This window comes from Monopterus albus, unplaced genomic scaffold (assembly GCF_001952655.1).
Source record: "Monopterus albus unplaced genomic scaffold, M_albus_1.0 scaffold105.1, whole genome shotgun sequence".
Taxonomy (NCBI): Eukaryota; Metazoa; Chordata; class Actinopteri; order Synbranchiformes; family Synbranchidae; genus Monopterus; species Monopterus albus.
The window spans coordinates 2945127-2972769 of NW_018127985.1; the positions used below are offsets into that span (position 1 = coordinate 2945127).

A 27643-nucleotide genomic window follows, 5' to 3' on the forward strand; every position below is an offset into this window, starting at 1 on the left:
AACCCATTCAAAACATTGCTTTTTCTCTGATGATGCTTCCAGCAGAACATTTTCACTGCAGCACTAATTGTACCCCATTATTTGGCTGTGTTCTGCCATCTTTAAAGAAAAAAGCACAGCAGGCCAAGTGTTGCATCAGTCTAACATCAACACCCTAAAGATAGCACACTAGCACAAAGGGAGGATGAGTTCAAAAGAAAATTTGATCAAAATGCACGAGTAAACAAAACTGCATGAGGAAATAGGAGAAGAACTAAACCCCCTGCAAACTGTGTGATTAGACATTGTAAAGAACGATGTGGACACTATCCTTCACACCAAAAAAGACAGAGAACTTGTGTTTTTTCAGATATTCATGATGTAAAACTGAGTAATACCAGCACTGTTTTGTGTTTACAGTGCCTTCTTGGCTTGAGAAGGTGTTTTAGTTGTTGTCACCAAGCAGCTGAGAATGTGTGGGGAGTAGATGAAAGGGGGAGATTGGGGGAGTCTTGAAATGAGTTTTTGCTCTAGAACAGAGTACTGGTCACTTTGTGCTGTTGGAGATAGACGTCTTTCTTTTTGCACCTGTGAGGACGAAGTATTTTGCTGAAAGGCTACACAAAATATGCTTAAAAATTTATAGGCATTTTGACAATTACCTTAGATAGTAAACAATTTTATATATTCTGCAATTACTGTGTTTGGGTTTTCTAGTGGCCTTGATTTACACTTTCTCTGTTTTCCCTCCGGTAATAGCCAAATGATTCTTGTGTTCCCATAGGATGCTACTGAAGACATGACCCAGTCAAAGAGGTTATTGGATCCTCTGGCACAACAAACTCCTGTATGGATAGTCTGTGCATTTTCTTGTAGCAAAGCCATTGTGACTAGTAAGGGCAAATATGTGGAAAAGGCACAGTAGATACAGCACCCAAATGTTTGGACACACTTTTCCATTGAAATGAAGTGGAAAGTGTGTCCAAATAGATAGAGCCATGCTTTGCATTGATTAAACTGATCTATCTCAGAGTCCTCCAAGGGTCCAATTCTGAAACCTGCATCCACCCTGAACCCACAAAACCTTGTATTGGATCCCACTCATTCTAAATGAAATCTGGACCAGACCTGACCCATTAACATAAGACTCGCAACCCAACCAGTACCTGTAATTATAATAGACTTTAAGCTACACAGTCACTTACTTTAAAGTGCTTGAGAAGTGTGTTCTTGGAAAAGCATCTGTCAGTGGGCGCAGCCCCTGCTCTGCAGTTGTTCCCTTAATGAGGAATTGCCTAGCTTGTGACTATCAAATGCTAACACTTTTTGGTGCTTTACAAGAGGCAAAGCTGCTGACAACAGTGGCCTCACTGTCTGTGACCGCACCGAATTTCTCTCATATGTCCGACTTGGCCTCCACTCCGATGATGTATTAATCCTCAATTTATATACACTGCTGCCTATTTTTGCTTTACGTTATCCAATTTGACACACTGATGTCTAGTCCACAATGCTATGCTGTTTGAGTCACATCCTATTAGCCGGATGTGAACTGAGGGGTCAAAGGTTGTGCCATAAACCTTCACAATAAATGTGTCAGATATTTAGGCTTGATAAAATTCTGCTGGATTAGATGTTTAAAAGAAGCTGCACCTTTATTTATTTATTTAAATTATGTTTGTTCCACTGGCTGCCCACCTACATTTAGTCTATTTTTTACTTTTGCCCATACCCATGAATTAATACAAACTTTTTTTTGTTATCATTACACATCATTTTCCCAGTGCAGGACTCTGCTCTATCTGTCTGTCTGTCTTTCAGCTAGCAAGCTAGCTTCTTTTTAATGAATCAGTGCAACATGGGACAATTGTTGCATCCAACAAATTTATGTAACTGCATCCCACATACGATAAAGTTAGGATTCAAAAGTTTAGCTGAAAATGGGACAAAGCCAAAAGGAGTTCTCTTAAGGGCCAACTGAATTTAATACACATCCATCACTTTTTATCATCTAATTAGTCTGCAGCATGGCAGCCTGATCAACATTGGAGAGATGCAGAATTATTGATCAAGTAAAGGATAGTATCTATCATTTCACCTCAGCATTGACACTCCAGCCATTTGAAATCAGGGAAGACAATATAGCCGCAACAAAGTGCAAAGAAGATCATGAATACCATTCAAAACAGAGGCCATTTGTTTGTTCTCCTCAGTTAGGCCATCGACTAATAGACTTGTTGTACTGACTTTGCAGGGCAACTGCTACTGAGATATTAGACACTAAAAATTGTTAAAAATGAGCAATCTGCATTTACTGTATGTGAAATGTAACACTGTAGTTTTTGAACTGTAAGGTTGGTAACTGCAGCTAAATGCTGACCTTTACTTTAATGAATTATGATCAGAATTATACCAACACAAATACCAACCAGACATAATAGTCTGAAACATTAAAAGCCTTGAAGATATTGATAATTGCCATCTATAGGGAACTAATGAGAATTTTCCTTATTACAACAATAAATAAAAGACTTTTCCTTTTTCTATATTACAGGGTGATACCATTTGATAACATTTATAGCAGCAAGCCCTTGAGATAAAATTCATGATGTGGTGATTGTTTTGGGAGTACAGTACTGTATATAAGTAGCAATACTGTGTGTAATGATTAGTACTCTATCACCATCCGATTCTAAGATTTCTTTTATATGTATACTGTTTTTATTTCATACAGCATTAAATTTTACATTTATGTTGCTGGAATCAAAAACTGGACTTAAAGTAAGGCAAAGTCTATCTCAAGCCATTTCTTTGCATAAGTAAAGATGCAATTTTATCCTGGAAAACATTATTGCCTCATTCATCACAATATGAATCTTTTGTAAATAAGATCTATGGAAAGTGTGCATGCTGCCATAACCTGAGAAGAATGTTCTGACAGTAAAAGCCGGAATGAAACGGGGAATGGATGAGTAGACATGGTAACATAAAATACTTTCTTTAAGATAAGGCCAGTATTTCTTTTATAAGAATCATAATGACATAATGTCCTTCAGAAGGATGTGACATGATAAAACATACTGTACAAGTTTCATCCCATACGTCAGCCTAAACACGCATTTGCTCTACAAATAAGGTGGTTCGGCAAAACTAGTGGAGCATTGTGGTGACACTCATGTTAAGACCAGACAAGACTCCTTGCTGACCTGTTACAACGTATTTGGTCCTCAAACTTTGAAGGAAGTAACTCCTGAACTGGGACACATCTGCAATCATCTGCAACAGGATCTGTCATATTAGAGCACACAAATCAATACCATCAGTCCCAGCATCAGTTTGTCATTCTGACAATTGACCCTGGTGAGTGGCGCCAGCACGTACAGCAATTCAAAAACAGCTTTCCAGGCTCAAGTGATAGGTAACATGTCTGATTTGAAACAGCCCACTCAGAAGAGTTTTTGAAGCTGTGCATCACAAGAGGACAGATGTAAGTGTAACTGTCCAGAATAGTTTTTTTTAATACAACACCAGAGGATTTATTACTGTATGAATGTTTGTTTAGAATGACCAGTGAAGACCAGACACACACACTTTTTCTTAATATACTAATTTATATCAGTGCAAATGAAAATTATTATTAATCACAATCATGTGAAATTGTACATTGCACAGGAACAAGCTTGGTAGCTAACTAAATCAGCTGCTCCAACACTGAGCTATACATTATTACTTTAAAAGCTCCAGTTTCTCCCTGTTTGGCCTTCAATTTCTTTGACCTCATTTCTTTCTGTCAACAAAATACACATAAGAATTACAGTCCAAAACATTCAAACCTCTGTTAACTATAAAGCACATCACATGTGGGTTATTATTATTATTATTATTATTACAAAAGCAGAAACTGTAACAATATTTTCAGCTTCAGTTTTCTTCTACCGACATCTGTATGAATTCAACTAGTACACCTGGATATGATCTATGTGAGCCAAGCCCTGCTGATGAATCAAATAGAAATCATCTTCCTAGATTTTACTTGACTGAAAATCAATCAGTTACATTTTTGTATCTCTTAATTTATTTCATGCATCCCAAATCCTTAGGGTGATATGTATGCACGGCCTGTAACTAATTACAAGGTAACTAGTTACTCCCCAACCCTTTTCTCAGTAGTTTCTGTGCTTCACAGTGTTAAGTTATGCATTGAAATGTTCAAACTTCTTGAACAGCCTTTAAAACCTTTCTACTTATGGCAAAATGTAAGAAATCTTTGTTTTTCTAATCTTCCTGTGGACAAATTCTTCAAAGAAATTCACCTTCAGTTATCACTCAGTGACATTTTTCCTCATGAATTTTATCTTCAATAAATGTATTCAAGAATATAGGCTCTACTGAACGTGAGCCAGGATGATACCGTGTAGAGTTTTACAAATTACAATTTTTTAAAATCTTTATAAAACTGTAAGCTATCTAGGGCACTTGATTTTGACTCATTGTGTCTGCAATATTGAAATTTATGCAATAGGTTACCAGCTCGTTCAAATATGTATTTACTATTAATAAGTGTATATATTTCACTACATTCGGAGTCTAAGAAATTCGTTTGTTTCATGGTATTCAGCCATTGTTTGTGGTCCCTCTGTAGTCAATTGTAACTGACAGGAGGATGGTCACTTGTGTCTGTTCTGTCATTTTCTGTTTAATTGCAGCCTGATAAACAATCTCTGCTGTCAGCCCCAGTGGAACAACAGGGTGTGGCCCTGACCACAGTACTCTGACTTGTATTACACTGAGCACTGTAAAAGTCCAGGCAGTTGTACCTGCCAAAACCGCCACACAGCGGCTGTTCATCTCAGCTCCAATAGACAGACTCAGATTGCTGCAGAGTTCAGATTCAGGTCATTTCATATTAGAAGGCCCCAAATCTCAAGGTGGTGCAGCAGCTCCTGAGCTATAACTATATTGAGAAAGTGTCAGTGTAAATGTATTTTTCACTGACAGCATAGAAGCTTCGTGTGTCATGTGTCTGTCACGTTTGGACAAGAATTATTTAACAGTATTTTGGGTTTTAGTATAAAAACAGAGACCGTCATGCTACTGAAACAGACCAAAGGACCTTCATGGACACATTTCAGTAGCAGCAGTGGCTAGACTTGTATAAGATGCAATTTAATCCTTGACCTTGTCTGTGCTAAATGCCTCCAAGGTGTCCAGTCTGCATCCCCAGTGCACCACTGCAGAGGATGGTGCACTGATCACCAACAACTGGTGTACAGTTGTCTGGTTTAAATTTTAAGTCAGGACACCTATTATATTGATTTTTTTTTAAAATGAGCAGTTTTATAACTATGCAGGAGTCAGGATTGAAAATCGTGATTGCAGTGGGTAACTGAGACACATTTTTAATTCCAGGTGTAAATGTAATATGGATAATTCATATCTGAATACAATCTAGGCACGAGATGAATGTTAATGCGAGCTGGAAAGAGGGCCACTAGGCAGCCTGTGGCTCAGCCTCACCCTGATGAACACTGAATATGTGCTGGTAGACTGTGACTACATGGTTACAGGAAACACCAAAATAGGAGGATCATTTTGTTGCACTGAAAAACAGTGACATTTGGGATTTTTTTAGCTGTTGCCTGCAAGTAAGGCAGAAAATATTGATTTGATATTTGCCTTTTGACACAACCAGTAGATTGTTGTCTTAACAAAACAGCTGTCTGGACTTACGTATATGAACATCTATGAACTTAGTTACTGGTCTTTGTAAATACAGTTAGACACAATCTGATCACTCAGTTTCTACAGGGCCACACAATGTCTGGGCGATTTACGAACAGCCCAAATAACAGAAACAACAAAGGGAAGATAAATCAATCTATTTTTTCGTGCTCTGATAATAATTTATCATGAGCACTACGTAATAGCTGCCGTCTTAGTGCCACTTCACTCATGTTGTTGACACTGAAACGTTCTGCTGCAGCAGCTCCACAGCCTAAGTGTCTGAGCATGCTCAGAACACTCTGTCAGAATGACTCCTAGACAGATAGGAAGTCTGATAACAGTGAGAATTTACAAATGGGTCAGTTCATATTAGAAAACCCTTTGCCTCGCCGAGTGGCAACTTATGAATACAATAACTTCGACATACCCATTGAGCCCTCCTACACGCTCTTGACTGCGAAACACCCAGTAACTGTGGTGCTCCAAACACTTGTCCACACTTTCCTCCCCCTCACCCAATCACCTGCATTGCTTATGTGCAGGTCTGGTTTTCCAATACCTCAAAATCTAAATGACATAAAGCTGGAAAAATAACTGTACTGACATTTTATTTTTTTCTTACAAAATATGGTCAATGCAGACATGCAACCAGTGTTCAAGTTTTCACCAAAGAAGATATACTTAATGTTCATCAGACAGTTTCATCTCTCCTTTTAAGATATACAGTAACTCATTACATTACTGAGATGAGTTGTTTATTTAGTGATTAAGGAAGAGTAACCCTGAATAAAGTCATCAATTGTCTATAAGCCATAAAAGCAGCATGCTGGGTTCTATATTCACATTTCCACTGGCCTCAAAAATCTTTATGTTAAGAAAGTCAGGAATTGGAAAGCACATTTTTCTCTCACAGGATGACATAGATATTCTGATATGGTGGAAATGCTCTGGTGGAATGCAAAAGAGTTCCATCTTGCAATATTGTTGTCCTTCACTATAATGTGATATTTAGAAACAAACAGACAAACATGGTCTGAATGAATTTTAAATCAGTGTCTGGTACCTTAGTGGCTTAGGCTTGTCCCCTGGTGTGCATACCGAGCTGGCTACAGACACTTAGAAAAGACAAAAGTAGTCAAGCAATGTATACAAAGAACATTTATCCATATTTTAAATGCAGAACTTTTAATAAAATAGTGGCTCCTCTGAGAGCCCGGCATTGCTAAATATTTCTGACCCAGTATTTAGTGTGACGCCAGCTCTGCTAGGGTGATGAAGGTGTGTGATGAATGAGGTTCTCTAATACAGGGAGACATTACAGTGGTGTGCAATTTTAAATTCTTGTATTATTGCAACAACTGTATAAATATATAATGTCTAGTGAATATTCTCATCAGTAATTTTAGTCTACACCTATGATAAGCAGCCTCCCCATGCTCAGCATAATGGAGAGCACGGGATTGTTTTCTGCATGTACTCTCTTGCATTTACAATTGTGCACAGATGACCACTATGATTTATCATTTTCATCTGCTCATTATCCAGTTTGATTCATATGCACTACTGTCATTTTTGTAAATTAACTTATGCAGTGCTCCATAGAAAAACCAGCAGGGTGCAGACATGAGCTTTCTGTAGAACGTAAAAATGTAATCTCTATCAAAATATTCTTTGAGATGGAGTTTTACAGTGAACTCTTTACAGGGTGAAACATTCACAATGTAATAAGCCTTCACATGCTCCAGCACCGGGATTCTCGCATGTATAAACCGTCATATGAATAAGGAGTAGCTTCTTTTCACATAACTATCTCAGAGTAGGAAATCTGGCGTTTAAAGCAGTGCCCATGCACGGATAGAGGAAAAAGTGGGTGTACACACTAGTTGTGCTGTGGCTCTACAGTGCTTCAGTTTAGGTGAGCTCACCCAGCCAATACGCACATCGTAGGATCCTACCAATATGAGAAGGCGCAAGGACGGCGAGCAGCATCCTGGTAGGCAGTGGGAAGTGTGGATGCGTTTCTTTCTCAAAGGCTGCCGAGTTTTTACACACAAAGTAAATAGAGAGAAGCGTAAGAGATTGCGCGTTCGTTCGCCTCTTCCTGGACAGAATGAAAGGATTTGTAGCTTGTTTGGATGGATGTGAGTCCACTCTTGTATCGCAGACTGGAGTGGACTTCAGGCTGTGGGACTGATGAGAGGAAGGATACTTTAAACAGTGGTGTTCGTTTTCTTTTCCCCTCTTCGTAAAATGCCAGGATTTCGTCCACCATACTCTGACCAGTTCAAGAAAGGTTGCTCATTTGGAAGGACGCCAGACCTCCAGCCTCTCCGATCTGCAAGTTCAGTCCAATAAATTGTGACATTGTCTGTCAGCCTTGGAAAAAGAAATCGATACTCAAGAAAAGAGGCGCGATATTCTTCCGGAATTTTAACGATCTATTCTCCTTGTATCCTTATAAATATGCGATTTGGTTGGATTAGGTTGGTTTGGTCCAGCTTCACGCCTTTCTAGCTGGAGCAGCGCTGATAGTGACTGATTATTGCTGTTGATTTTGTCCATGAAAGACTCGGGGTGGAAACATGTCTGGCCACTTCTCTGAGAGGATCACTGCTATCAGAGATGGCATTTTGGTCCAGCACTTCGGTTTTCACCTCTAAAGTGCCCCGGAAAATCTTATTTATGTTCACCCTCTCCCTCTCTGTCACCTACTTGTTTTATAGCTTGATGAGCTGCTACAACTCGCTGCAGTTTCCTCTGCAAGAGAACTACGTGTATCAAGGGAGGCTGGTGACGGAGGAGACAACTTTTGTGACATTGAGGGAGAAACTTTATTCCGCCACCCAGGGCTTTACCGAATTCACCGAGGCCGAGAAAACCACCGCCGTTTCCACCGTAAAGGATCATGCTGAGGCCGAACAAAGGACAGTGGAGTGGATTAGGACTCAGACATCTCCAACTAAATCGGCGGCGGCGTATCACACCGTGGCGCTGGAGAGGGAGCGCCAGGAATTCAGCACCACGGACAGCGAACTCAGGGTGAACAGCACCTCGGATTATGGGGAGAAGAAACTTCCCCAGGCCATCATCATCGGGGTGAAGAAAGGGGGGACCCGAGCCCTGCTGGAGGCTCTCAGGGTGCACCCGGACGTGAGAGCAGTTGGGAATGAACCACACTTCTTTGACAGGAACTACGAGAAGGGGCTGGACTGGTACAGGTGAGGGCACATTTCAGTTGCACATAAAATCCGTGCTCGGCCACAAATCGCACGGATTTAAGGTTTGGAAATCATCTTCGAAGACACTTGAACCCTATTTGAGATACATTCCCTTATGTGACATTATAAATCATTTCTGCCCTAAAGACTGTCAGATTAAATGTACAGTTGCGAGTTCGTGCAAACTTTTTAGTTGCAGCCAAAATAACAAAACTATTTTTAAAAAATACAAAAATATCTGCAGATGTCAATGCAAGAATGTTTCAAGTATATATATTGACAAAAACAACAAACAAGCAAACAAAACAAAACAAAACAAAAACACTGGCATTGCCCTTTAACAGACTGGAGCCTAATCATTTGTAGTGTAGTTTGTTTTTTTAACCATTTTACTATCTGATTACAAATAAATTACATTTTATTTGGCATATTTCGATTTTAGGTGTTGTGAGAGAGTGATTGTGTGCTTCAAGTTGAATCCCATACCCACTACTAAAAATACAATGAAAGAGTATAGGATAATCAAAGTAATAACTTCTAGGTGGCACATGACTAGCAGAAACGGTCTTATTGTTAAGTTTCTGAATTTCAGTTTCCCTTACACACACACACACACGATTAATCACATTCACAGGTAAATAGAGAAGAAACTTTTTTTTAGGGAAGGACATTTTTATGGCATCATGCATTGGATATCATTTATTGTATATATGAGTATTTGCTGTGAGTGAAAAGTAGTAATGCAGTTTAGAGTTGTTTTGATCTTACAACCTGTAAGATCAGTCAATATTTTCTCCTGCTGTTCAATGGAAGCATCACTTACCAGAGCACCTGCTTAATTCAGCTGCGTACAGCCAGTGCTGTCTTTACTGACATACCTGATGTCTATGCTTTGTAGCTGGCTCTCCAAGCAGAGTGGACTATTTACACTACCCTTCATGTATGATGGTTGACATTCACAAATTCACTTTGAGTCCAGGTTTATTAACCTGTTTATCATTGCCCTGTTTATGGGAGAAAAAAATCAATTTGAAGGTTCATTCATGGTCACTTGGTCAGGGCTCAGTTAGGCGTTGTTCTCACATAATGATGTTTGACCAGGTGAATTCAAGATTTTCTAATGGAGTCAATGAGCTGTTGAGAATGATGTTGACTGCGAATCCCTTCTGTTTCTCCGTAGAACCGGGTCTGTGATGCCGTGTTTGGGTTTCAGAGCATCTGCTTTCATCTTGCTGCATAGACATGGGAGCTCTCAGCTGTTCATTTAGCCTGTGTTAATGCAAGCTGTTTCATTACGCTTTCGGTGAAAGGCTCATTAGACAGGAGGATGACATGCTTACATAAATAATAGCAAGTGCGCTTGTGTATTTTAGTACCCCTGAGCCAAACAAATCTCTAAAGAAGCCTTAATTTTGTATCTGTCATTGTTCTGTGTATAGTGTTCCCTTTAGAATGATACATTCAAGGTAGGAAAAAAATTGCACAAGCAACAATGTGCAGCAATAGACAAATGCACAAGACATGATTTCTGCCTGTTTTGTTCATCCATCTTTTATCTATGCCACTTATCTTGGCGGGGTCTGGAGGCAATCTCAGCCAACACTGGGCGAGATGCGTGGTATTCCCTGAACAGGATGCCAGAGGGCCGACACATAGAGACAGACAGCCATTCACACAGTTAACCTAACATACATGTCAGTGGACTACGGGAGGAAGCCTGAGCAAGAGAACAAAATCCATGTCAGCACGCGGGGAACATACAGTTTCCACACAGTAAGGTCATGGGCAGCTGCAAGGTTCAAACCCAGAACCTGCTTGCTGTGAGGTGACAGTACTAGCCACTTCACTACCATGCCACTGCCTACTTTGTGTGAATGGTTATGAACTGAGCCGCTAATTCAGGTAACAGATACTGATATAAAAATCCATTTATAGTGTGATTGTTTGTTTGTTTCTAAATAATGCATTATACTACTCCACTCTCTTCTGTCTGTGATGCTCTGGCTAATGTGCACTTAATGGAAGTAAAATTATGATCAGTTACAGATGTTTGCATCCATTTGACTGTGGTGTAGTTGTATGAGACCAGTGATATAACAGAATGCGATTCATACAGTAAATGCAGGCCTGTCATAGTAACACCAGCTCCACAGTTTGATGGATATGGCAGACAAACTATGGGGAATTTAACCCAAAGACTGTTCTTTTACTTTGTGCGATGCACTGGAGGAGAGAAAACACAATAAAGGAAAGTTCCACTGAGTCGTGTCATCCTGCCATGAAGTGAGAATATACAGTGTGAGTGCATTTGGGTTCTATAGGAACATTTGCCACTATAGTATTCGGTGTGGTTAAGCCGAGTGAAGAATCACACTGTAAAAGTGCAAACATGCCACTTTTCACCTGAGTCTTAAACATTTACTTTCTACCTTTTTCTTCACCTCATTTAGAAAAAATGCACCTTTCTGTTCAGGAGTTGTACAGTAGATGTTTTTTTGTTGGCATTTATCATAAACATCCAGCTCCTCCAAGGATGTTGTCACTGTCCTGGCAAACATGTGACATGGTCAAACACTGGTAAAAGTGGTAGTGAAAAGGGAACTGTGCTCTTTTATGTGGGCATCAGGGCAGACCCCTCCCATTCCAGCCAGGCTCCTGCGGAACAAAATACAAGCAGTGACTTCTCGGTTTTTGTGTGAAGTATTAAATATAGAGGCCTGATCTTATTAATTGAACCTGATCTAAGGTGGAGTTGTTAAAAGATAAAGATAATTAGCCACACACTGTATGCCATATGTTGTATATAAAAACACATGCTGACATTCCTGAAGAGGACATGGAAGGAAATAATGATTTCAGACTTCTTGTTTCAATTTGTCGAATTTGGTCTACTTACTTTCTAGAGTAGTTTAAATGCAGGGTTTCTTGCAATGATCACATCTGAATATGGCTTGAAAAAGGCTTTGGCTTCACATATAGACACATTTGTGCTGCCAAGATGGTGCCGGAGAGGATGGCTGCTGTTCTTGGAGCTCCCCCAAAATTTAGCTTTATTGTGTATTGTTCAGTACTTTGTGTTACTGAAATATCAGGAGACAGCTTTTATCCGCAAGTCATCAGAATGTTGAACTCTGGGACTTTGTCAACATTACGCACATAACTCACACAGCCTCCCTGTCTTTTTCTCCTACACACTTGCCCCCCACACACACTTAAGACACACGCTTTTCCCTCCTTCCATTTTTTAACAGAATCATTTATTACTTGTTGTCAGTTATTTATGTGCAAAGCTGCCCTTGCATATCCAATTTGCAACAAATATGTAGTTGTATATACAAAAGGGTGACAAAACGGCCTCCTCCCAGATGACATTGCCCCCATCCATAGGGCATGAGGGATTCACTGAATGGTTTGATATGTATGAAATGTATGTGCATCATACTCTATGGCCTTCACAGTCACCAGCTTTCAACCAAACTTTCAACCCATTTGAACACATATGGGAGATGTGGGACCAATGTGTTAGACAGCGTCTCCTCCACCATCATCAAAACACCAACTAAGGGAATATCTTTTGGATGAACGGTGTTCGTCCCACCAGTAGAGTTCAGACAGAGCCTTGTAGAATCAATGCCAAGGTGCATTGATGCAGTTCTGGTGGCACATGATGACCTTTATTATTTTAACTGGTCTAGAGCTCATCACTACTGCTCTGTGGTGCTTTGTGTGTGACAATAAAGCTCTTGAATCTTGGCCTCCATGTCCATAACTCCTACACACATCTAATATTCACATCAGAAATCAAAGTTTAGTGTAGGTCTGGTATGAGTCTCCATAGACGGGCCCAGATGGGTGATTGGTGCTGCTTTCCTGCTTTTAACACTCTCGGACATTTTCTCCAGTGTGTTTTGGGCTTACTTGAGCAAGCAATTAGCAATCTAGTGCCATCATTACCATACACAGAAGACTTTCATCAGCCAATTGGCGCTTCTAATGTTGCCTCTATTTCTGAGTAGAGCGGATGAGCCACCACCACAAGGAGTTTGCTTATCTGTTCTCCTGAGCATTCCTCAACCCGGTCCAAATTCCTATACTGGAATAATGACTGATGCATGATAACTAACATAGCAACTGTTCCCCCCAGCTCTCTGCCAGTGTTCATATAGTTTAGTGGAAAGATATTACGCCTCATAAATTGTGATAAAAATATAATTGATTATTGATTATACATGAGGATTTATCCCTGAGCACTCTCAGCAGAGAATTAAATATATTAGGAACAGCTCTAGTGAGGGCTTAGTAGTGAGGTTGACTGCTTGGTATTTTGTGCATTTTAGCAAAAAGGCAAAACAAATGTTATATACATACATATATATATATATATGTATGTATGTATATATGTATATGTACTGTATATTAGTGTAAATAATCACAAAAAGTTAATTTGCTGTCTGAAAAGTTGTTTGAATTAACAATAATGATTTGAGACAGGTAGAAAACATGGTATATCAATTAGAACAGAATCCTCTTGGCAGAGCAGTTATTTTAAAACAGTTAAATGTTTTAAGGTTTGAGTTCACTTGCAGATTAACAGTGGCAGTATTAGCCTATCACAGCATTAAAAGTAATGTCATTTTGAAATGCGTCACAGTGTCCATTTTAGATTAATTCCGGTTGAAAAACATGTGTGACCAGATCAAATAATACAGCAGGAGGCATGAGGTTTCTCCTCTATTGAAGTTCAGTGTAATTCTGCTCTGCGCTGATGTGTGAACTGGATGGTTAGCAAAGTGGGAGCAGTTATATCTTTTTAAGGAGTAAGAAAGGCTTTTGTCACACTGAGGGAATCTGGTATAGAACAATGTGTTATATGATTATGAGAAATGTGCTATGTAACAATGTACCTGTTTTTTTAAATGTGTTGGAGCATGAGCATGCCCTCAAACTTTTTTTCTTTGGCAAAATCTAAGTTTTAACATACAAATCCCAATTCCAATGAAGTTGGGACACTGTGTAAAATACAAATAAAAACAGAATACAATGACTTGTAAATCTTATGGGCCCACATTTAATTGAAAACACCACAAAGACAAGATATTTAATATTCAAACTGATAAAGAGGAAAAAATACCTCTGTCCCAGCTCTTTTGGAATGTGTTGCAGGCATCAAATTCAAAATGAGTGAAAAGTTGCAAAAAACAATAAGGTTTATCAGTTTGAACATGAAATATCTTGTCTTTGTGGTGTATTCAATTAAATATGGGTCAAAAAGGATTTGCAAGTCATTGTATTCTGTTTTTATTTACGTTTTACACAGTGTCCAAACTTCATTGGAATTGGGGTTTGTAATAAGAAGTACATATATGTGTTGGTATTCTAACTTTGGCATCATCCGTATTTATATATGTTAAAGTCCAAAACTGAGCTGATACAGTACATACTGAAAAATCAATACAAGAGTGTGAGATACAGTGACACAGAACCACAGATCCAAACCAAAATGTACTGTGAAATTTATCAAACATCAATATGATTGTCTAGCTCTGAAAATCACGAGTTCATTACAACCTACTTACTGGAAACAAAAGACTGGCTCAGAAGTCTACAGACCCAGTATTCTAACTGGTCAAGGTTCCTGTGGCTCTGACAATGACTTCTGATTAGTTCTTCAGGCGCAGCGGAGAGAAGTTTATGCTTAAATTACAAGTTTGGATCCGAAAACTTTAGAGGATTAAATTAGTTACCACCATGGCTTTAACAAAGGAAGGTTTCTTCTGTAACCCTTTCTGAGCAGTACTGCAGAGTTAGGAGGTTAGGATTAACAAAGCCTGTGGTGATAGTTGGTTTGTCAAACATCTGGAATAATAAGCATATATTAATTTCATAGTGACTTCAGGTTGGGAATTATTTCTAAGGAAGAGGGAATCTAGTGAAGAAGTCATCTGTGTCCATCATCAGTTTGACAAACATTTCAACCATCTTATAGAAGTATCACACAACTCTTGTTTAACAAAAGTCCTAAAGACATTTCTTGATCCAAAGGGAGCATTCACAGAAGTTTAAAGCGCTCTTCACAGCCTATGTGCAGATAAGGGAGTTTCCCTTCATATTCCTGGGTTTCATTACCTTGGAGACTGATCAGATAAGAGGGAACCAAAGTCCTGAATTGGATTGAGTTAAGTGGAACTTTATTGTCTCAGGTCAGAGGTGAGAGAGGGGGTTTGGGGCCTCTGGAGACAGGACCTGGGATCTCCATCTGATAAGGAGAGAAGGTGCAGAGAGCACTGCATGCGGCTGCTCTCAATGCTTAGAATCAAAGTCTTATGTAATTATTAATATCCTGAGTCCCTCAGAATAAAACATCACTTCCAAAATGTCTACTTTGGACATGTGGACACTATAAGCTGCTCCATATAAAAACCAGAATAACACATTTTGTGCTTAAATAAAACTTTTGAAGGCACTAAACTAAGTTGTAATCTGTATATGAACAAGCCTTTCACACTCACATACAGTGAGCATGTATTTCTCTCTCTCTCTCTCATACTTATGACTCAGTATAAGACCTAACATGATATAAAATTGATTTATACTATGGTGCACTTCAGACAAGTGCCACTAAGAGTATATACAGTACACCAGGGTAACAGCAGCGAGAAGAGAAGACCGTACTTTCCACTCTGTAAGAAAAGTGTAGATTCTGCCTCAGAAACCACAGGTAGCTCTCCAAAATAATTTATTTCTCTGTCAGCCTACTGCTAACACAATACAACTGCCACCTTTTGTAACACGGTGAATTTGACCCAGTGTAAATGGATTTAATGCCAAGCTCACCTGTTTAAGAGGTGAATACATTGTTTATCAAAGTCATAGCCCAGTCTGGACTTGTCTCCACTACGTTCTAAGCATATTATAAGGAGAAAAAGACAAAGCAACAGCAGGTCATAGTCTAAACAAGTTTAGTTTGAAGTATGACTGCACAAAATCCTGTAACTAATTCGCCAACATTAGTGAACAAAAAGAGATTTGCAAGCTGCAATAAAAACCAATCCATAAGTTTATGATGGTCACTTGAAATGTATACATCTTTGGTGAACATGTGAGATAATCATGGGTCCAGTCTGTGTGTGCATACCAGTGTACCCACTGTCTCCTCTGGGAAATATAAGAGAAGTCAGTTAACTGTGAACAAGAAGCAAAGTTTTACTGAGGCTTGCAAGCTCTAATATCTCTGTGTTATTAAAATGACACCTTTAACCCCCTATGCAATAAAAGCTGAGAGGATGTGGCTATAAATCTTTGGAGCAGTGCTCCTACCCTTTCAGGGCTGTGTCGCTGTGCCGAGAAACCAGTCAGTATTAACCTCCAGCTCCGTGGTTCATGATGAGTCCTAGCAGATGTTGTTTATTTCAGCATACTCTGATGCTACTTTACTTTTGTCATTGGCTTTTTGCAGTTGTCTTTTCTTGACGCCTCATAGGACACGGCCTTTTAAAAGGATGTCACACAATGAGCTTTCCCATTTCCAAGGATTTTTCTTTTTGTGTGAGTTGTAAAGTGCTATCATCAACAGATCCTCTACAGCTAGAAAACTTTTAAACTTTTAACTCAACCAAGGCCATCTAGTAGAGTGCATTATCTCACTAAAGAAATGGATTCTTTCTTTGCATTGTATTGTGGAAGATTCACATCTCTGTTTTTGAAATATTAAAGTCTGTTCAGTGGAGGCACTGTCAGTATACTGTATCTCATTCAGCTGCAGTGGGACTCTGAAGGAACAGTGTGTACCGCAGCACAGGCTTTTGTGTACCTGCAACCTCCGGTCATAAGACAGGACCCGATGACAGGAGGTGTGTCATGGAGACAGGGATCCACTGACGAGCCCGGCAGCAGCAAGTCTAAATCTGGCGTTTATCCCTCGTTTAGCCCTGCTTTCCTTCTGTCAGCTGCTCCACAGGCAGCTTAGCCCCTGACTCTTGTCACCTGATTGGGAGCCTGTGACTCCACTTTGTGGGGAGATGGGACAGAGCAAGGTGGGCCAGATCCCAGAGTAGGCAGGATGCCGTGCCCTCCAGCTGGGCCTGTGTGCTGCTGCAGTGCCTCCCCTGTCCCACACCTTCCCAACATGGCTGAATCTGCCTACGCCTGATAAGACAGAGCCAAGACTCACAAGGACACACCTCTGAGTGCTCTGACGCCAGCACTGCAGTCGTAGAATTAAACTTTTTAATTAACAGCATACTTCTGAGCTGTCAAGAGAGTGGACTGCTTCAGTCAGATCTTTCTTATTACACACCCTCTTTCCAATTGATTCAACCTCCAAGGACCATGGAGCTCTGAGGTTTGTTACCACAGGAGCAACCGTGTTTATTTCTAGCTTGAGCATTCTTTAGATATAGCATAGCACAGAGAAATTACTCATTATATCCCACAAATCCAGGGCCCACTCAATGTATTGGCCAGTAGGCCTACTACACTTCCATGTTATTCCTGTCCATTCTGTTGGCTCAACAACACATTGGAGTCAGCTACTCCACAATTAAGAAATGACTTCATATTGTAAAAAGGCTCTCCTTGGTGAGTATTAAACATGCAGCTGATTGTCAAATGTAATACTGGCTTACCAGTGAGAACCTATTCAATTTAAAAAAAAAAGTGCACTTCCACATAAACTTAGTTACGTTACGTTAGTTAGTACAGAAGGACGTAGACAGGATTGTATCCAGACATGAATCATTAATTGTATGCACAGTTATAAATGTTGTTTGACTTTATGTGTTTATACAATCAATGGCAATTATTTTCTGCCATTATATCCACCACGTTTTATGCTTCAATATTTCTATAAATTTTGTTTCTATGTTAATGTGTCTTAAGGTACAAATTCTAGATGTTGCTTAGCAATAAAACATAAATAATTTTAATAAGCTGTTGCACAAGGGATTTTTTTTTAATGAGAACATTTAAATGTCTACAACATTTTGCCTCTTAGGCTCACATGCTGATTAAATATGATTCCTCAATATGTAGCTAAATGTTAGGAGGCAAAATACATTTGTTTACTAAACATATTTGCTGTTGCAGAGTAGTATGTAATTCGTCCCAGTTAAAACTACTCTAAGACAGATTTTATAAATTATATTAGTGTTACTGGATTATGAATTCTCAGGTGAAAACTCTCCTTTGTATTACCCTGTAGATTTGAATTTCAACAAGTACAGCCACAAAGCTGCAACCATCTCAGCACACCTAATTAGTACAACCATTACAACACTATTGTGCAGGTTTCATATTTTCTGCAGTAGGGATTCTACACAGCGCAGAGCTGAATTACCTTTCAGGACAGTTTTCCTCTCACAGGTGTTTTGTTTTGGCTGAATAGAGGCACCTTTTTCATTCCATTCCAGGAATACAGATTGGTTTCATCTTGTTCTAACGATCTGTATTGTAACAGGAGAATTATGGAAGAAGTAATAACACTCCATCCTTTTTGCATATGGACGGGGGGAAAAAAACCTCTTGAGCAGCTAATGGGTATAGCCAATTTCATCGCGCCTCTGATTCTGCTCAGAATTCATGTGCATTCCTTCTCTCTCTCTCTCTCTCACACACACATTCATCTCTTTCTCTTGCCCTACTGTAGCTACACTCCAATGCTTTCAAGTGGAAGTCTATTTTACTTATGGTTAGAATTTAATTCACCATTTCTTCCCTTTTTCGTTGCTATGAAGTGACCATGGGTTATGGTTCACATCAAGATTCATATCCTTTTTACTGTTGTGCCCATCAAAAGAGTCAGATAAAATTTAGAGCACCCTTCTCCTTTGTTGTCTCAGAGATAGAAAGGATGACTTAGGTTTGTGTTTTTGTTCCATGACGTGGATAGATTGTCTCAAAATGGAAGACATCACTTTATCTGTTTAATTATTCATTTCGGACCCAAAATAATGTATAAGCTGAAGTCATTTTATGCTCAGAGGGATTCATCTGTCCCAAAAGATTATTTTGCATGTAACAGAACTGCATTGATGTGCTTCTAGTCTGGAGGAACAGTGATTTTGCTCAGCAGAATGCTGGTTTACAGATGTCTTTAAATCCCTGCAAATAAGACTACCTTGGGACAAATACGCATGTCAATCATACTTGTCAAGATTCCAATTTTCTTTCCACATCTCCTGGAGCACTTGTGCAGCTCATGCTCCTCATTGGCTGCAAGGGATGTGGTCTCATGACACAAGCTGATGCATTTGTTCAGTCAAAGGGAAAAACCCTGACAGGAATGGTCATGAAGCCAAGATACAGGGACTGCTGGGAGTATGTTTCAAAAGTGTGTCCGTGAGCTGATAGGTGTTCCTGTTGTATGTTATGTTGATGGATGGGGAGAATGAAAATGTTGGCTTTTCCCTCTAGTATAGACAGTATTATCATATTACCATTACACAGTAGATATGTGCAGTAATATGCAGCATGTGGCTTTTTTCGCATCAAGAAAAGCCTTGGCCATTTTGTCAAAGCACACACATTAGCATCTAATGCTGGCTGCTAAACACAGATGCTATTTCAGACATATTTCAGGCTTCTCATTTATCACCAATGACCTTTTTTCAAGCATTTCATGAAAATTAAGAGTAGTGGCCAGTTAAAGAGTTGACTTTTTGAGCCAGATGCATCTCATGCTCTTCATAACATCTACGGCTCAGCACCAACCTGACAGATTTACTGTAATTCAATTATGGCCCTGTGATGTGTTGAGACTCTGGAGGCGTGAGCTAATTCCTCTGTTTGCACCCCTGAGTCACTGTCACAAACAAAGACAAACACATTCATTGGCTTCCAGGATTTTGTTTGCTGTGATTGTCCCATCGCCTTTGAAGTTTTCCATCACTTTATGTTGTTTACTCGTTCGTGTTCTTTCTTTCCATCGGATCACCATGGGGTATTCTATTAGGATAATTCTAGCATAGTGTGAAACAATGTATGAGCTGAGTATCAGATGTGTACAGAGTACAGACGTGCTGTTGGGTTGGACTAACTGGCATCTTCCATCCTGATTTCATAACTCTGTAATGAAGCATATTGCTGCCACCAGCACTCTCCGTGCACAAGGTTTGCCCCCTGAGACTTGAATTAAACCAATAGAATGCAAATGGATGCTTTTAGGGATTATGCTAATTGAAAACTGCTGTGTCAGGATGTGGTTGTTTTTCTTGGATAATTGATATTATTGGCATTAAAGATTTAGGGAGGAGTTGATACAGCATGTTTGGCCTTTCTAATGGGGATGTTACCTGTTCTGAAACATGATGTCAACTCTTCCCTTGTAGGGCCTTTGATACATGTAATATATTGCCTTCTATGCATAATGCACCGCACAATGACACAAACTGAATTGTGTAACAAACTGTATTCAAACAGAGAAAAACTACAAACCCTTTTAGTGGAAATTGTGCTCATAATACAATGTTAGTGTTGCCCCGGGGCTAGTGGGGGGAATTTACTTTGGGCTTTCACCGCCTCATTTTTTACAAAGCCAACATTCTCAAAATATGTTAAACATAAACAAGTAATATGCACTATATGTGTGTGTGTGTATTTTTTTTTTACCTCACTGCAGTATTTTGAAGTGTGAACAAATGTTTTCAAAAATAAAACCATAAAATTATGTTCATATCACACTAAAAAGTAGTTTTTCATATTATGCTAACAGCTTTGTTTACTTCCAAAAGAGAGCCTTCTTAGAATTAACATATGACTTTTACTTCAAAAATCACATCCTTTCTTCTGCTGGAAGTGTTAACACACTGCTGGAACCACATGTATTTTGCAGTAATACCTGTTCCTTATATGTTCGTATCAGTTTGGAAGATACAGCTACACCCTTTATTCAAATTAATACATTTTGTGGACCGCGGGCCATGGTCAGTGTGTCATTACAAAAACATTCCAGGCTGCTCTCAGGCTGTTGGAAAAGGGTTCTTGACTTCTTTCAGGCTCCTTTTTTCTTACGATATGTGAACTGCACTTGGTTATCCATTCCATGCATTTTAAGTACACTCGGGCTGAATCTCCCTGTAGTTGCTTTCTACTTTAATCGACCTCTAGTTTGTTTCATGTCTATAAGACAGGAGGAGGCAGAATCCTAAGTATGAATTGATTTTTGAATGAGCATACATTTACTTTTAAACACTTGCAGAACACATTGGGGCTGTGTTCTGCAGTGAACATGCCGCCTTAATTGATTTCAGTAATGAACAAGGACATGCTTTCTGTGTTTTGACTCAAGGTCACTTTGTCATCACAGTCTTAAGCTGTGTCCTCTGGTCTTTATAAAGGACCGACTTACCATGAAAGTGTATCTGGGCCGAGGTGAAAAGGTAGCTGGTGTAACTAATGGGTTTATTTAATTCAATTTATTGTTGTAGCCGTTGCATCATATGAGACATGTTGGCCACTGAAAGATTGAAAGAAAGAGTTAGATTAACCCCCTCTTCAAAAGGACAGAATACACTCTCATGTCATGCTGGATTTTCATGCCTAGATAGCTGGATGTATAAATCTGCAGAACTAAATGAATATAGGTTTGTGGTGAAATGAGGCTCTCCAGCTTATTTTGTACAAGTCTTCTAATCAGCGCCATGCTGGGCCTATGCTTGCCGAGCTGGGAATCTGTAATAAATGTCAACATGTCCACTGTTGGATGCAAGGAAACAGTATCTTTTGATTGCAGTGTGTCAGCTGAAAGGCACTCCAGCATACACTATTTGTCCAAGCAGATGTTTAGCATTCAATGTTATCTCTTTCATCTATTGTGTATTTCTATGGACTGAGGATGGCATTCTGTTTTCACCATCAACATAGTGTAATAATTAATTCCTTCTTAATACTACTATGTTTTCAACATGTCACACTACATCTCCCTCTTAACACTGTCTCCAATTAACATTTTTCAAATTTATAATACAAAAAAAAGCAGTCGGATTGAGACAACCCAGAGTGAATTCTTTTGTCTTAATTTTGTTTTGTAACACCTCTTTTTTACAGAAATTAAACATGTATACTTTGCTCATTGGATAAACTCACAAAGGCTTTGTGGTTTAAAAAATTAATATGCCATGATAACCAGTTAAGCAACGAAGCAGTGCCAGAGGAAGAATTTTCACACCTTGATTTTTCTGATATATAATTTGCCTTGGATGTAACGTGCATATGCAATTTCATGGTCCTGGTGGTGTGTCTTTTGCTTTACTACCAGAGGAATATAAAGTTCTTGGTTTACATATTTTCAAACAATCAGCATACCAGAGTGGATTAATGCTTTCTGAGAAGCCCTCAAAAGCAACTCCAACCGTGAGCATATTCCAAAGCATCTTAGCCGCAAACCCCTTGTAAGAGGATGTTCAACACATCACTGTTTTCATAGAAAACTGTTTGACATGTTGGCCTGTTTTCTTGAGGAACTCTGCTTCTTTCTACCCTGCCAGCTAGTTGATTGCAGGCAATTGCCTTCACCTGGTGCCCCAGGTGTAAACCACTTCCTGATTACATGTTAGGAGTGAAAACCAGCAGGTCTTTAGATCCAGAGGGCTTGGACTGAGAATTGTTGCCTTAAATGCTCACCTCCTTTCAAACTCATCTGTTCTAATTGCTCTGTAACATTTCAGTGACTATTTTCTTAAAACAAAATAGATATAGTATAATCTTTATAAATGTAGCGTGAACAATATCAGCAATTACATGTCTAAGGTGGCAGATTATTTGGAGTTAAAGTGAGACAGTGGTTTGCACAGATATGTTGACACTATGCCCCCTGCCCTGGATAAGTGCTAACCCACACAGTCAGACATGGCACTTTTTCTCCATGATGTCATTCCTTTTTGTTTCCATAGACTTTCTTTCAGCTTTTGAAAGCTTAAAACCTAAAAAGCACAACAATGTCCACCGCACATTCTGTCAGTTTTTGAAAGCCACCAGAGAAATCATGCAGGGAAAATTAAGGTAATCATCCATGCCTCCCGTTGTTTTTGACGTAATTACAAAAAATAATGTCAGGTCTTGGAGCTATGAGCATGTAAAACATGCAAAGATTGCTCTCCACCAACCACTGTATATGGTAGAAAAATCTATGGAGGAAGTTTAATGAGAAAGTAGCATTGTTTAAAGAAAAGTGCAGAGTTTGCAGTTTTTTAATCTATAAATAGGTGTGATCAATATTGGAAAAGTGATAAAGATAGAACTGAGTCTGGTTGACTGTTTTGAGTTTGACAAGAAAATACATGGTCACTGTGCAGAAAGAGTCAAGAAAAACAGGACGGTGACATAATTCCACCAGTCACCAGAGAAAAATAAAGCAGCCAGTTGATGGCTCCAGACTTTTACATATTAGACAAACCCTGCCAAAGAATATAAACTCAAATGCACTTACCACATAAATGAACTTTATAGAACATCGACAGAGTGTGTAAGTCAATAAAAAAGAAAAGCAAAGGCCTGTGCAAACATCGTGAGCTGACAGACAGATCAAGTAGATGTGAGTAGGAGTCAAGAGACTGTTTGACTATGTGGGGGCTGTGTCTGTGGAGTGTTGTTTGCGTATTGCAACAGCTCCAGGGAAATACGGAAACGGAGGTAACGCATGGTCTTGGCCACAATAACAATTTAATCTGTGAGAGGAAAAGCGGAGGAGCAGATGGTTCCTGGGTGTGTACGCACTACTGCTGGCATTTGACCAAATTAACGCTACGTTACAGTAAAGTCTTGACAGCTGAAAAAGTAATTTTGAAGTATTATTAGGCAAATTTTGAAAATTAGTTTAGATGCTACAAATATCTTAAGTTGTCATATATATATCTCTGCTATCGTCATACTTCAAACTTTTCTTAGGGTACTCTGAAGAGTTTTCTTTCCTCTTATACTGTGAATAATGTGATTTTCTGTCTGAGAAGTGCCTGCCTCTGCTTGTTCAACAGGCTTAACAAGAACAAGGTTTCAGACAGATTAGATTCTTTGCACAATGGAACTGCTCCATATTCAGTGTCTGAATAAACAACAGTTCTTTTGTAGTCAATAATGTGTGCATATATCCTTTATGATTTTGTAACTGATCATGAAGTAGTACACATCTGTTGTATTAAGCTTCAGCCATACTTCAGTTGTGCTACTTGCTGCAGCGCCTGCAGTATTATATTTTATAGTATTTACAAGAACTGCCTACGGCAGCATAAGTCTTGTTTTAATGAGAAACCTTTCTCATTATAACAAGATACTTTGCTCATTTTTACCAGATACTTTCATGTTAAAACACATTTTTCACATTATAATGACATACTGTAGGCTATTTTGTCATTATAACAACATACTGTATTTTCTCATAATAACATGAGCCCTGCACAGCTTGGAGTGAGTGCAGTGCACACATTGTCTTTGAATAGCACCTCCGTAGCTCATTCAGCTCAGCAGCCTCTCTCTCATCAGCACCCTCCCACCAACCTTCCACACAATGACCAGCGTTGCCCTTAGGAGCTGCGCTCCAGCCGGTCCTTGAGAATCACTGATCTGACACTTAAATCCACACAAAATAATTAGTCCACAAAATAATACATGGCTGCAGATCATGAGCAATAAATAAATAAATAAAAAAATACCCTGCACATGTCATGATGTTACAGGAATTATTGACAGCAGGTAAAGTCAGCATGAGGCTGCTGTCACTCACTCCAAGCTGCAGGGCTCGCGTTTGGGAGTAGAAATGATACGATCCACGATAGGGGTGTGTGATATGATATCCTATTAGATAGCTCCTTGGCCCATAAATGTGAAGCTATATTTCTTTATCGTAAGAACAGTAAGTACATATAAGAAAAACTTTATTTATATAACACTTTTCTAAACCGAAGTTACAAGGTGCTTTACAAAAAAGGAAATAAAACAGTAGTAACAAATAAACAGCATCAAGCAAATAAACATCAGTAAATAAAATCAAATAAAAACCAGTGGATAAGAAAACAAAATATACAAATACCATAATCAAAGCCGGTGAGAAATGCCCGCCTAAATAAATAGGTAATAAGGTCGGAAACAGGTTGAATCTCAAGCAGAAGACAATTCCATAATTTAGGGGCCCGGTCACCACAATTTTTGAGTCTAGATTTCGGCACCTCTGGTTGGTTATAGGATCTAAAAGATCTACCAGGTAAATAATGATATAAAAGTATAACAATGAAAAAACAGCCCATATTTCTTAAAAAAAAACCCAAAGGAACCCAGATTGTACTGGTGTGTCATTTGACAAAAAAACATAAAATGCTATAACACTTCTATAATAAGAAAAGCAAGTTGTTGTGTTGTAACATGTTCTCATCCTAGGGGCCAAATAGTGAAGCACCCTTTTGCATCTCAAAAACACCAAAGCTACTTGACAAAGCACTGGCCACCAACTTGGCTTTACACAGAACAACTTCATGGTTAGATTGAGGCTGGGTTAAAACAGTCATTGATAAAAAGCACTGTGATTCACACTAGACTTAAAACACTTGTTTCCTATGGCAAGGTCCAGTGTTGTATGACTCACTCATCCACCACAGTCCTCCTCCTTACATGGATTTTCTCCACTGTAATTGCACGACTGGAGCTGTTTCTCTGAGCGTCAAATACTGATGCAAGTGGGTTAACACTGTTCAGTCTGAAACACTGTGAAAAGCCTAAGTGTCTCATACGAAAGCCGAAAGTACCCTTTGACGTCTGTATGAAACACAAAGCGTCAGTATTTCATGCCCTGGGAATTAGAACGGGCTGGATGTTGAGGCAGTTTTACTTTAACCTAAGGGGAAGGGGGGGTAGGCTAACCTTACAACACTTGTGAATAAACATTTCGCCGCTGCTGTACTGACACATGATGGTGGACTTGTGGACTTGTTGGCTTTCTCTGTATGAGAGCAGCCTCTGGGTGTGATTTCAGCCTCCTCTGTGTCAGTGTTGAGGTTTGTTTGTAGTGGAGCAGGTTCTATGCCTTAGCTGGCCTCTTTATTACTGCATTCCCTAATGTCTTGATTTATTGCACTTTTAGAGGTCAGATATTGTGCTGGCAGCCACAGACCACTTCCTTCAACACCGCCCCATTAATAACAGCAAATAAATCAGGGCTCACTGTGAATTTCCTCACTTGTAAATTGGAGGTATCTAGCTGGAAGTGCTATGAGGACATCTTTATTATATAAAGGAGGTATATCGCCAAGCACTCATCTGTTTATGCCTCAATCCCAACCCTATAACACGTGGTCCATGTCCAGATTAATTAAAGGCACTATTCCCTGTGGGATACTTACATTTGCATTCCATTAGAAATCCTCAGAGGCTCTCCATTGCAGTGGTGGGAGATTCATAAGACCATGAAGTGTTCACTCAGTTGGCTAATTCTTCAACAAGAGACTTTTTTGTGTGATTTTACCAAAAGTGCAGACAAACTTCATACGAAGCAAACAACCTCATATTTAACAAACAAGATAGTTAACTTGTGTAGACCGCTTTAGCTTGTAGCTAACCTGTTTGAGATGAGACAAAGAGTAGAATGAGTCATTCTCACTGAGCAGTACGATGCCAGAGCCTGCTTTCTGCACATATGTATCAGATTTTGTTTCATCATCCAATGACACAGGTGTGGTCAGACAGAAGAATTATTATTATCGTCAGCATATGTTTATCTTGGTTTGGCCCTGAACAATCACCTTTACCCAGCAAGCACCTTTTTTTAAAGTACAAACATGCTGTCAAAAGCCTTGTGTGTCTTGGGAGATTAAACTTTGAATAATGCCAAATATATTCTCCTGTTGCCTAAATGTCTGCAGCACAGATGCAAACATTATAAAGGAAAACTACAGTATGACCCAAACTGCTCACATTCCCAAACCTACACCTGAGTGATTGTCACTTATTGGTCATTTGTGTTTGGACTAATTCTAGCTGTGGTTATACAGCCCAGTGTGTTCTCCTAGAGGGAAGATTTTTGGTAGAAATTTGTAGAAAATGTTGAACCATGTATAAAATAATAAAAAAAGGACGTTGGTGTTATGTTACCTAGATGTCTGTGTTGTTTACATAGCAATAATCTCCCACAGCTTTTCCCTTTTCATATTTCACATAAAATCTTATATTGCTCCACCACTGTTCAAGGCTGGAGAGATTTTACTATACACAATTATAATGTTGTGGAAATATATTTTGCCCAGAGTAACATTTTAATTTCAGCCTCTTCTAGAAATGAAGCTAAAGCAATCAAAGGCTCTGCATTAATTACATACATGAACAAAGGAATCTTGTTAATGGTGATAAACGCCATCAAAGTTACTGAAGGAACTTTATGCAAATAACATCCTTGGAGAAAACTGTGTGTGTGTGTGTATGTGTATGAGAGAGAGAGAGAGCTGGCATAAGAACAGCATCCTCATTATGGGAAGTCCATGCTTCTATGATGATCCATGCATTTCACAAGGAAAACCAAACATGTTGGTTTGCCCGGTTGAATAATCATCATTAGCCCATTTTTTCGTCTTGCTATGAAATATGAACAAACCCGCTATGCAAAACTTGGCAGGCGGGGCTTTGTCTTGATTCACGGGGCAGTAAATGAAAAATCTTGGTGGGGCAGGCAGTCTGTCAGATGTTAAGATGTATGAATTATGCATAATGAAGCCATTTCACTGTACAATGTATCACTATAGGTGATAATC

General features: G+C 39.2%; 1 protein-coding gene across 1 annotated transcript in view; it reads left to right on the forward strand.

The window, feature by feature from the left end:
* The first annotated feature begins 7628 nt into the window (after window positions 1–7628).
* hs3st4 (heparan sulfate (glucosamine) 3-O-sulfotransferase 4) overlaps window positions 7629–27643 on the forward strand; it is a 75075-nt gene continuing 55060 nt past the window's right edge. Inside the window, exon 1 of the mRNA XM_020610580.1 lies at window positions 7629–8921. Coding sequence (XP_020466236.1) covers window positions 8326–8921 — 596 coding nt within the window. The 5' untranslated portion in view covers window positions 7629–8325. The remainder of the gene's footprint in view (window positions 8922–27643) is intronic.